The 12,661-nt window shown below is 46.2% G+C and overlaps 1 protein-coding gene across 3 annotated transcripts in view; it reads right to left on the bottom strand.

Moving 5' to 3' along the window:
- Positions 1–546: 546 nt before the first annotated feature.
- KPNA6 (karyopherin subunit alpha 6) overlaps positions 547–12,661 on the bottom strand; it is a 50,607-nt gene continuing 38,492 nt past the window's right edge. For all 3 annotated transcript variants that reach the window (XM_001500028.6, XM_005607251.4, XM_005607250.4), the window contains exons 7-14: positions 11,673–11,761; positions 10,661–10,760; positions 10,183–10,346; positions 9,915–9,993; positions 8,364–8,489; positions 7,906–8,033; positions 6,649–6,827; positions 547–5,788 (exon numbers count right to left, since the gene is read on the bottom strand). In XM_001500028.6, coding sequence (XP_001500078.2) covers positions 5,601–5,788; positions 6,649–6,827; positions 7,906–8,033; positions 8,364–8,489; positions 9,915–9,993; positions 10,183–10,346; positions 10,661–10,760; positions 11,673–11,761 — 1,053 coding nt within the window. In that variant the 3' untranslated portion in view covers positions 547–5,600. The remainder of the gene's footprint in view (positions 5,789–6,648; positions 6,828–7,905; positions 8,034–8,363; positions 8,490–9,914; positions 9,994–10,182; positions 10,347–10,660; positions 10,761–11,672; positions 11,762–12,661) is intronic.

Below are 12,661 nucleotides of genomic sequence, written 5' to 3' on the forward strand. Positions count from 1 at the left end.
CTGCCAATCCTTTTTTTTTTTTTTTAAAGATTTTATTTTTTAGCTTTTTCTCCCCAAAGCCCCCCCCGGTACATAGTTGTATATTCTTCGTTGTGGGTCCTTCTAGTTGTGGCATGTGGGACGCTGCCTCAGCGTGGTTCAATGAGCAGTGCCATGTCTGCGCCCAAGATTCGAACTGACGAAACACTGGGCCGCCTGCAGCGGAGTGCGCGAACTTAACCACTCGGCCACGGGGCCAGCCCCCCAATCCTCTTCTTTTTGCTGAGGAAGACTGGCCCTGAGCTAACATCCATGCCCATCTTCCTCTACTTTATACGTGGGATGCCTACCACAGCATGGCTGTTTGCCAAGCAGTGCCATGTCTGCACCCAGGATCCGAACCAGCGAACCACAGGCCATCGAGAAGCAGAATGTGCAAACTTAACCACTGCACCACCAGGCCAGCCCAAGCTGTTGCAATTCTTAATTCCACTGTTGGGCCACAAGTTTAAACACCCTCTCCTCATTCACTTCCACAAAATCTAGGCTCATTCTGAAAGAAGACGATTTAGAACTTTGCAACAGGTTTTTATTTTCGCTTTATATCTATTACAGTGTTTGAAACCTAAAGAAATACATTTTCTCTTCAAATTTGGATGTGTATATAAATATCATTTGTCTGGACTCAGCACACTCAATGCCATGGTTTCTTGGCCTATGTCTGCTCTGAAATCATCAAGCTTTGTCTGTCTACCCAGGGGCCCTGAGAACATAGAAAATAGCCAGTTTACAGTTCTTGGAAAACTAAAAGCAAATGAATTTAGAAAGAAAAATCAGTGAGGAAAAGGGTTCGATTCACCTTCCTTAGGTTTCTAGCTGGGAACCCAAGCTGTTTCTGAGGGACATCCGGTTTGTCTTAGGTGGCTGGGACCTCATACACCCCCTTCACTTCTTTAGTGGTTCAATCAAAGGCAGTTCCCACAAAAGCTGGCTGAAAGAGCCAATACCTAACCCCAGGACCTGAGGGTTCTTGTAGAGGTGGACTCTTAAGGCTAACCTCTGAGTCAGAGGTTCCCAGCCCGTCTCAAGGTCTAAGCTTTGACTTCCTTCACTGCTCCCAGGGCATGGCAGAATTTTCTCTCCCCAAACCCAGGGGCTGAAAATCTGACCTACGCAGGGGAGCAGGGCTAGGGGTTAGCAGAGGGGTTCAGGTATGTGCTAATGCAGACATCAGCAGTCAGGCTGGCCCAGAAGTAGCAAGGGAAGCCCAAACCCACTGATGACCTTTATAACACACCACACAAACCTTTCTGCCAGGGTGTTCTGGGCCCAAAATTTAATGCTGCCTCTTCTCTCATACCCAGTTTTGGTTCTGCACATAGCCCAGGCCTGATGCAAAATGCCCTCGCAGAGGAAAAATAACAGCTTTAGTTCACAGACTTGCTTGGTATTGACCTCAAATTCTTCATGTGCCATGGTCTTAGTCTGGGGGTGGGGCTAGGGGATAGACAATGGGATGACTGAGTCATTTATGAAGGCCTTGGTCAAAGAGCAGCTGGTGCCTACCACATGGATCCCCGCAGGGCCCAATTCTCAGTTTGCTGGCTTAACAAAAGAATCCAAAAGTTAAGAGAAAAAATACTGGACTTGGTCTAGAATGTGCAATCCTAAAACGGCTGTGGAAGAAACCTACTATGGGCAATTTCTCACTCTCACACTCACTTCTAGGATAGTCCTACCTGGAAGATGTTGCTACTGGTTATGAGCATTTCCTACGCTTCAGTGCACTGAGCCTTGCACCCTTGCCCAGCGTCCCAGAGAGGCAGACAGTCATATACATTCCTGAGGCCCCCAGCCAGCCTGTTTTCCCTCTGGGTCCCTGTGGTGTCTGCAGGGACTTGAACAATCTGACTGCCTTCAACTGAGAATCCAGAATCTTAGCCCACAAGATGAATCTACTGAGGAATAACCAAAATGACGGATACCAAGCTGAGTGAGCCTTGGGGAGAAGAGCTGTGGCCTGAACAATGAGCAGAGGCCCTTAAAGAGGGGCACGGGGGATGAGGATGGGACTATTACTAGGCACTCATTTCCTTCCCTTGTAGTTTGCTAGAAATGGGTAACTCTACAATGCAGGAAGAAGGCAGGGAGACATGAGAAAATGGAAATCCAGTTCATTCTGCTAGATGGTTGTCATTGTAAACTGGTTTGGCTTGAAGGAAACAGAAAGTCAGCGCCTGAGAGCCTTCTCTGCTCCTCCTTCACTAAGTACAGAAGCAGCTATAATCCATGCAGTTTAGCTCCACAAAACAGGGCTCCTGGAGAGAGGCTTCCACTGTAAAGAGAGGAGGAGTAGATCTAAGAAAAGCTGAGGTCATCAACACCTGCTTCTTAAAAGGGTCATTGGTACTCATTACCCCAAGTGACCAGGCTGGCCAGATGAGGGTAGAACCCTATGGTTCTACCAGAAGGTTGCAGCCAACACCAAGAGTAGGCAGTCACTGGGGACAGCTCAGAATTGAAAGCAGACTTCTAAGACCAGAGACACTGTTAGTATTAGAGAAGATGATCTTGGGGTGGGATGCCCAGGGCGGCTGGCAATAGATAGCTGGCACTGTTCAAAACATTTTTTCAATACTCTAGTTAAGAAAAAGGCTCCTTGTTCCCTTAATCCACACCTAGATGTACGTCCACCCCCACCAGAGATCTTAAAGATTCCAAAAACATGTCTTATCAGGCTATTCCCTACAGCAGGCTGGGGGAGCCCTTCCATTCCTGCAATGTCCCATCAGAAATCTACCAGAAAGCCTTTGACCTGACCTAGGCCAGGGTATGGAGTCCAGATGAGAGCTGCCCACAAAGAGTGGCTGTCAAGCCTGGGCTAAAGAAATAGTATTTGCTTTCCAAGATGGCCAAAAGAGAGAACAAGACACAAAAGATGATGTTACTGCCTCTGTGGGTTGGAAGAACTTTGCCTATTGACTAAAAAGGGGTTAAAGGAAGATAATGGGAAAACATGGTCTAAGGAAGACACCAACAAAGGAAAGCTCCTAGAGGCCACTTAATCTGATGAGAAATCTGTCAGGTTGTGCCCTGGGAGAAACTTCCGCCTTTGAAGTCCTTGGAGAAAACTGGCTTTAAACAGCAGCCAGATGATCAGAAGCATCTTCCATCTGGTACAGGACCCAGATCTGAAGTGAAAGTAGATTTTGGAGGAATAGTTGGGAAAAGCGGCATGTGTATGTCTCACAATAAGAATTTGGCCCCAATGTCAGGGACTCAACTATTCTTTGAGATGTACAAAGTAGATCCTACTAAAGTGCTCTGCCCTTTGGACAAGGGCAAGGGAGGGGGAGTAGCTTTTCTCTGAACTGTAGGAGAACGTTTTTATAATGAAGTCAGCAGACCAAGTGAAAAAGGTCCTGCCCCCTGCCTCCCTGGGAGATTGGGGGTTGGTAGTTACTAGCCCCATGCTGAAGAGCAGCCCGTAACTCACTAAGGTGGCACAGCACTGCTGTGACTTTTTAGTGATAACCACTTGCCCCAAACAACCTTTCTCAGAAAATGGCTCTGGAGTTGGATCTCAACACTAGAGAGGGCAAATTGAAGACCAATGGGCAACAATGAGCACCTGAACTTTAATCTGTAAGCAGAGGGGCATGGGTTTCACCTCAGCCAGAGGGGATGTGTAGGAATAGGAGCAGGAATGGCATTGTTTCTGGGGAAGGGAAGATACAGCCTGGAGCAAGGCACCTCTGACTGAGCAGTGGGGAAGCAGGGGCAGAGCGGACTGTGCCTTCAGCTCCACAGCTGGTCTAGACTTAGCCAACTGCTTCCTCCACCCTATCCCCAACAACTGGACTTTACTATCATATGTAACCCACTGAGGCAGAGGCAAGCCGCTGAGGCACTGTACTAGCTTTATTCAAAGAGAAAAGAAAAGGCATTAGGGTTATAACTGTCACAAGGAAGGGCAAAACCCCACCCAGGTACAAGGACAGCAAACAGGGAAGATACCAATAACTCTCACAAAAGTCCTGAGGCTGCCAGGTTTCTGTGATAATAGGAGAGGCAGCCGTAAGTGATACAGTATGTGGACAAGGACCTTCGAGACTGAATCTGAGAAGGCAGACTGCTTTTTGGGTTTCCTGATATATGCAAGATGCTCAGCAGTAAGGACTGGAGTGGTAGACTTCACCAAGCCCTGGGGCCATCCTTGCTTCCTCCAGGTACTGGGACAATCAGACCAGGCTGACTTGCTATATAAAGGTTCCAGAGCTAAGGGTTGGTCCCAGGTGGTGGCCCAGAACCCAAGCAGAGAGGAAAAGGTCCAAGCTCAGGCTTCCTGAGCGAGGGAGCTTCCACATCTCTTTTTGGTCTTCCTCACAGTATCCTACTTACAGAAATTACAGACAGTTCTTCCTCTTGAGACCAATTAAGATTGACCTACCTAATATATAGAATATAAAAAAATACAGAACTTTTTGACATTCTCTCCTTTGGAAGTAAAATATACATGATCCAACTGTGGAAGAGGAAGAAGAAGAAATGCCAAAGGCAGGGATCCCTGGCTATCCCAATACATGACACTCTCACTCCAACCTCCTCTGCAACTTATGGGTCACCAGAGCAAGGACTTTCTCCTCAGGAGAAAGGAAGGACCACAGCCCCCTGTCTCATGCTTAGGAGAAAATACAGCTACCTCAGAGGTTCATTCAACTCCGAGGGGAAATTTCAAGTAAACAAATGAAGTTGGGTCGCACCATTGGAAGGTGGGTAGGAAACATGGGATCAGTAGCGACACATGGGAAGCCCCATCTGAAGGCCTGTGCTCCTCCCCTCCACTCCCACTGGTGTACCTGCCCCAGGAGAGTAAGGGGGATCTCCCAAACTAAAGAGGTCTGGGCAAGGGGTTAGAGGGAGGAAGGGGGTCTTTGTCTCATGGTGACCTCCCCCTCAGCCTCTAGTCCCAGACAATGCTGGCAGCTGGGATTCCTAAAACCAGGAACTCGTGGCTCTTGGAAAGAGCAATCTTAATACAAGAAAAATGTGCAAAAGAAAAAAAAATTAAATAACTCAATCCAAGCATACAAGATTAATATTCTGTCAGAGCAAGAACACTTTGTTTTGGATATCTCCCCTCCCCTCCCACCCCCCTACCTCTGGAATATTCCCATCTGCTCAAGTACCCAAGATAAAGAGTTACACAGATCAGGGCAGAGGACTGGGAAGGATGAAGGAAGATAAAAGGGAAGGAAGTCACCACTAAAGAAAAAAATAAAAAATAAAAAAAGGTGCAAAATTGATTACCTCAGTCCTCCTTTGTCTACCCCTGGGCTCCTGGGTTAAAGACATATGTGCAGCCAAAATATAGCATAAGGAAGAAAAACCCAACACGTCCCCTTCTTGTCACAAAACCCAAATATGAGCCTCAGATGGTTTTGTCTGTCCAGAGGGTGCTCCCTCCAGGGAAGGGGGCAGAGCAGGTCAAGAGCACAGTTTCCAGGGCAGCAGAGGTGTGTGGTGGCTGATGGTGGGGGGCTGGTTTCCCGCCCACCAGAGGGCTGCTTTTGCGCTGGTCGGTGGTGCGTCCCATTCCCTCCCCTCCCCGGAGGCCGACATTATAGCTGGAAGCCCTCCATGGGGGCCTCGGGCTGCTGGAAGACGAACTGCTGTTGCGTCGCATCCACTTGGGGGGCCAGGCTGCCATCGTCGTCCTCTACACCAAAGTAGTGCTCAATGAGGTCGAAGGCCTTCTGGTAGATCTCCTGGTTCTCATGGCTCTGGAGAAACTCAATTTTATCCAAGCCTGTGGTGGCAAGGAAGGAAGGAGGAGAAGAGTAAACTTTGAGTGCTTTTCTATGAGTCCATGAAATAATCTATTTTTCTTTCCCTGAGGTATGTTAGTATTTATAAACATAAGTAATATGATCAGATCTCTTTTTGACGTGGGAGAGGAGAGCCAAGATCTCTCCCCGAAACTATATAACCCCCAAGGAAAAACGACCAAAATGTGATTTATAAATCAGAGGTTCTAGTCTCTATTCTGCTTTTTTTAAGATTTTTTTAAATTTTTTTCCTTTTTCTCCCCAAAGCCCCCCAGTACATAGTTGTATATTCTTCGTTGTGGGTCCTTCTAGTTGTGGCATGTGGGACGCTGCCTCAGCGTGGTTTGATGAGCAGTGCCATGTCCGCGCCCAGGATTCGAACCAACGAAACACTGGGCCGCCTGCAGCGGAGCACGCGAACTTAACCGCTCGGCCACGGGGCCAGCCCCATCTATTCTGCTTTTAACTACGTGTGTGACATGGGCAAATCATTAGTCTCTTTGAATCTCTGAGAGACAGTGAATCCAGCACTCTTACTGGAATTTGCTAGAAACTCAGATGAAAACATGCCTTCCAGTGCCTGATTCTATCATCAACGCTGGAGCTTTATCTTTTGCACCTGTGCCATACCTACTTATTGGGCAGAGCCTATGAGAAAGAGAACTGATCTACTGCTCCTCAGAGGGAGTACCAACTGGTGGGATAAAACACTGCATTCAATCATGACCCCAAAAACACACACCCTCACCATGCATACTGCTTTGGAGGCCTGCAGTCCCCAGGTCCTGACCTGGAACTGCTCTACTTAAGGCAAAGGGGAGGGTGGAGAGAGGGCACATACCATAGGCTTCCTCGATGAGGCCACAGTAGGGATTGACCCCTGAGCCACTGCGCTTGCCTTCTTGCTCTCCAAGTCGAAGGATGTTCTCCAGTCCATTGAGGGCCACTTGCACAATCTTTGAATCCATCACAGTCAGCAAGTCACACAGGGGTTTGATGCAGCCCAGTGAGACCAGGTACCTGGAGGCCGGAGACCAGGCACGCCGTAAATTAACGCAGGGCTGGGGACGTGCTGGGTAGGTGCTGTGGGGCCTGTGGGCCTCCCTCATCCGCGTCAGCACTCTCAGCAATGCACTCTTACTGAGCCTTCATAACCACCCATCCTTTACCTCCCCAGCCTCCCAATGCCGTTGGTCTACTTCATTTCCATGTGGGAGGCTGCCACAGATTCCTCCTCCTAGTCTCCAATGTTTCCTTGCTGCAAAATTATCACCCTGAACACATCATTTCTCTGCTGAAAATTTTTCAGTCCAAGCTCTACAGGCATGCCAATAAAGACCTTCTACAATCTGGCTCTTACTCTCCTTTTCTAGCTTCGCCTCCCATCACTCCCTTCCAAGGACACTACATTCCAGTCAAACATGTAAAGGTCTCCAGGTTTCTAATTCTTGTACCTTTACCTATGCGTCTTCCTGTCCAAAAGGCCTTTTATAACCCCGTATTTTTCCTTCAAAGCTTAAATCAATAGCTATCCCTTTTCTCCTAAGGCTTTCTGTATACTGAATATATTCCCCTCCTAGGCTACAAGCTGAAGGCAAGCCACTTGTCTAGTTCCCACCACTTCTACTCATATTGAGAATGGAAACTAAAATCAAAGAGCGCGCGCGCGCGCGCACACACACACACACACACACACACACACACACAAAATACCTATTTGCTTATCCCAAGTATCACCCTCAAAAATGATTTTCCAAAGAAGCTGCTTTGAATGAGCCATAGCATGGTCCTCCTTCATTTGTAGGGATAATTGAGAATTACACAGATTTAAATTCTCGAGAGGGGAGGAAGAGGTAGAAGAGAGATGGATGTCTGTGTCATAGGTTTCTATTCTTAAGGAGAGAAAAGAGGTACCTGGTCTATAGGAACCTAATCCAGACTCCAGTGCCACTCTAGCAGCTTACCAGTTAAACTCTACTGCAGCTGGATGGGGAAAGGCCTATCCCAGAAAAAGCAGTTTAGAGGTCACATGTAAACCATGAGCCAAGAGGGAGAGGGCATATATATCACTCAAGACAATGGGAAAGGAATGTGATACCTGATCTGCTCAGGGGTTCCTCCTGATGTGGCATTGGTGATGGCCCAGGCTGCCTCTTTCCTTGTACGGAACTCTGCTTTCTGAAGGATTTCGATCAACACAGGGAAAATATTTGCATCTATGACAGCCTTAGAGAGGATTTGGTGGGGGAGATGGGGAGAGAAAAAAGTCACTTCAAGAAGAGAAAGCAAATCCAGCCCAAAAATCAGCTAAGATTTAGACATCTTCCCCTTCCTGAGAGTCCTCTCTTGTTCTTCCCATGTAGATGAAAGGCTACAGAGGAACCTGGCTTGCACTACACAGAATCTGTGACCAACACACACACTGACCTCTATTTCTAAAGGGAAACAAATTCCTTCTTCTAGAAGCGAATATCCCACAACCTCACATGTTCCCATGTCTTCCCATCTGCCATCCCCTGGGCCCCTGCTCCCTGACTTCTCTCCTGCTTGTTCTACCTGTATTTGAGCCCTGTTGCCAGCAGTAATATTTGAAATGGTCCAGCAAGCTTCCTTCCGGATTGACTCCTTGGAGCTGCTCAGCAAGTGGAGGAGGCAAGGAAGGGCTGAACAGTTAAGAATGACCTAGAACACCAAAAGCATAGGCAACAAAAGAAAAATTAGGTAAATCGGACTTAATCAAAATTAACAACTTTGGTGCATCAAAAGATACTATCATAGAGAGAACAGGCAAAGCACAAAATGGGAGAAAATATATGCAAATCATGTATCTGGTAAGGATTAATATCCAGAATGTATAAAAAACTCTTACAACTAAACGACAGAAAACTGAACACCTCAATTAAAAAAAAATGGGCAAAGGGCTTAATAGACATTTCTCCAAAGATAGACAGATGGCCAGAAAACATGTGAAAAGATGCCACACATCACTAAAAATTAGGGAAATGCAAATCAAAACTGCAATGAGATACCACTTCACACTTATTAGGCTGGCTATTATCAAAAAACCCCCAGAAAACAGAAGTGTTGGTAGGGATGTGGAGAAACTGGAACCTGGTACATTGCTGTTGGGAATGTAAAATAGTGCAGCTGCTGTGCAAAACAGTATGGTGGTTCCTCAAAATCTTAACCATAAAATTACCACATGATCCAGTAATTCCACTTCTGGCTATGTACCCAAAGAACTGAAAACAGGGACTCAAGATACTCGTACGTTAATGTTCAGTGCAGGGTTATTCACAGTAGCCAAAGGTGAAAACCACCCATGCGTCTATCCACAGATGAATGTATATACAAAATATGGTATATGCATACAATGGACTATTATTCAGCCATAAAAAAGGAATAAAGGTCCGACACATGCTACAATATGAATAATCCCGAAGATATTATGCTAAGTAAAATAAGCTGACACAAAAGAACAAATATATATGGTTCCACTTCTATGAGGTACCTAGTGTGGTCAAACTCATAAAAGACAAAAAAGTGGTATGGTGGTTACCAGGGGCTGAAGGCAGAGGGAAGTGGGGAGTTATTTAATGGGTACAAAACAGTTTGAGATGACCAAAGAGTTGTCGAGATAGATGGTGGTGATGGCTGAATACAAATATGAATGTACTTAATGCCACTGAACTACACACTTAAAAATGGTTAAAACAGTACATTTTATGTTATGAATATTTGCACATGTATGCAGACACAAAGAATCACCTAGAAAATTAGAGTGTGGGTTTGAGTGAGATTACTCACTTGTAAGAAATCTGTCAAGAATGCCACATAATTATGCCAACTACTCAAGATCCAAATAATACCCAGATCTCTAGCCTTTGAACAGAGGAACCCTGTTTACTGTGCCCCCACTGGAGGTGTTATTAACATGAGATTAACATTAGATAGTGTCAACCAAGTTGCCTATGATCATATAAAAAGTGGCTGAGTTGGAATTTTTCACTCAAGTCCATGCTTTCTCTCTCAGACCACACTGCCTCCCATCAGGACCAAAGTCCTTGGCAAGGAAGGGTTTTGTCCATAGACAGCTCTCTTCCTTACCTGGGTCTGGATATCATCCCCAGTGACGATGTTACCCACAGCTCTCAGGGCAGGAGAAGCCACTTTGTAATCGTTGTGCCTACAGAGAAGAGAGCTCTGATCAATAGAGGGCCAGCACACGGTATTCAGCCCTGCTGACCACCAAGGCTAGCAACACTCTCATGGCTCCAGACCTCTGGATTGGGCAGCAGATTGCTGACTGCAATTCTTTAGTCTAAGCTCAGAGAAGCATAGGGAATCTGTTCCCTTTCTAACTGAGACCACTCACATTAGAAGTTCTACCAATCTCCGGCAGACTCCAGAGTCTATGACCGCCTGGATTTTCTCGTTGGGGCCATCAGACAGATAAGAAAGGGCCCAGCAGGCATCTGCCAGCAAGTCTGAGTCACTGCTGAAGAGGAGGCGAGACAGCACAGGCAAACAAGGGGAGACCTGTTGGAAGCAGAGTGAGAGGGACTCATGGTGGGGCACGGCCACATCAGCTTTACAACTAACCCTAACATTGCTCTCCCCTCCTTTACAAGTAATTCTAAGCCCTGGAGATCTCTACATTAAACCATCAGGACTACTTTTCACTTTACCATTCAGGCACATGAGATCACCTACTTCACTGACAATCACCTCTTTCAGTTTGCCATGGATTGAGATTCTAAGTGGTTCCCCAAAGATTTGAAAACTCCCATATCAAAATTTCTCCATATTAAGAAACCTGCTATCACTCAGGAACTAGTAAGAAGTTCTCTCACCTTTGCAAACTCTGGGGGTGGGTTCTTCCCTCGGCAGAGGTTTGACAGGGCCCAGACTGCATTCCGTGTCATTGTCAGTCGTGTGGACTTGGTAAGGAGTCTAAAGGAAACAACATAGCCAGAACCTGAGCAATGATGCCCTTGGCATAGGGCTGTTGCAGACGAACCCCAGGAGAAAATCCAATCAGACCTATAAGACCCCAGCAGCCTCACTGTTTCTTCCTATTTATAGATCTAAGTTAACTGAGCCTGTTTGGGCCAAGAGGACAACCTACAACTTCACAGAGAATTAGGATCTGCTGTGGCTAGTTAAAACCATAGCTAATAAGGACACAGGACTGGATCTTGAGTAAGCCTGGAAAGCTTTTAAGAGAGGACAAACTGTGGCCCTAAGTTCTAAATAAGGAGTGTTGTTACTGTTCTCCTTAGAAATAAAAGCTGAAGGTCTAGCGTGAGGGCTTTAGCCATGCAGTATGGAATGATTTTCTGTGAAGGGCTCAAGAAAAAGTTATAATGATGACCTATGAAACTGTGGTCTCGGAAGAAGAGCTCCCCCCTCCTCCCCCTCTGTTTTGGTTTAGATGTAGCTTTACTTTAAGGGTATGGGAGGGTGGGATGGGAGAAGGATCCAGATAATCACTCATGGGGTCTTTGACCTATAGTTTACAAAAGAGCTCTCCAATGTAACTATGCATAAATCCATAGCAAATAATGCATTCTGTAGAGAAGGCTGGATTTTACAGATGGGCTAGTCCTGCCTCTCTCCTCTGGCTCAACAATGAGGCAGGTATGACCAACATGAGATTCTACAGTGCCAAGTGAGGAAGCACAAGATCATCTTTGGCACAATCTTCTTAGTCTCAAAAAATACCTATCTTTTACTTTGACAATCAGAATGCACTTTGAGCATTTTTGTAGTTACTTATCATCTTAAGTTAAGCTGCCCCCAGTAGACCTGCCACGTGGCTGCCCTATAGATGCCCCAGGTGGAGAGATGATCATAATTACTTACGTTAACAAAGGATTAAGGATGGAACAGTTCAAGACGTAATCTCGGCAAACGGAGCTATCTCCAGCTATGTTTCCCAGTGCCCAGACTGCCTGAAAAGGGGATGATGGAACTGTCACTCACAGAGCCTAGTGGCTTTTGCAAGTACTTTATATTCACAACTACAGAGTGAATACCCACCACTAACCAGGACGAAAACCACATCAAAACCTGAGACACACCAAGCAAGCTCAGGTACCCACCCTGTTGACATGCTTATTGAGCACTTGCTCTGTGAGGACCTTTCCTCTGAGAGTTCCTGATTCAGTGGGGAAGACAGGCTGACAACTGTATTACAGCCAGAGAAGCAAACCAAGACCTCCCTATCCCCACCCTCCAGAAAAGGAGGAAGTGATTGGAAAGTTGCATTTTTATAGCCTCACTGCACTGACCTTATAGGTTGTAACGGAGGAAAAAAATTCCAGTACCGCTCTCCACTCCTGTCCAACCAGCAAAAATTCAGTGGAAAAAAAATAGAAGTTGTGTCTTTATCTCTATGATCTGTAGGTACTGAGAAATGGGCACTGTGGTGTCTTTTTTCCAATATCACCTTTGATGCCAAATGTGTGGAGTTTTTTCCACACCAGCAACCGATTCTCTGCCACCAACTATGTGTCCAACAATTCAATTCTGACACTAACTCCTGGAGTTAGTGCAGACGCCAAAGGTTAACAGCTCAGCCTCACAAGGCTGCCCCTGCTTTAGAGACTAGTTGCAATTCCCAGGTACCACCTGTACTTTTGACCGACTGTCTATAAATTCTTAAGTTCCCACAATCCTCTCCTCAGGTTCAGTAATTCACTAGAATGATTCATGGAACCCAGGAAAACACTTTACATATGTTTCCCAGTTTATTACAATGGATGCAACTCAGGAAGAGCTAAGTAGAAGAGTGTACACAGGGCAAGGTATGGGGTGAGGAGTAGAAGTGGCACAGAGCTTCCATGCCCTCT

Source organism: Equus caballus, chromosome 2, assembly GCF_041296265.1.
Source record: "Equus caballus isolate H_3958 breed thoroughbred chromosome 2, TB-T2T, whole genome shotgun sequence".
Taxonomy (NCBI): domain Eukaryota; kingdom Metazoa; phylum Chordata; class Mammalia; order Perissodactyla; family Equidae; genus Equus; species Equus caballus.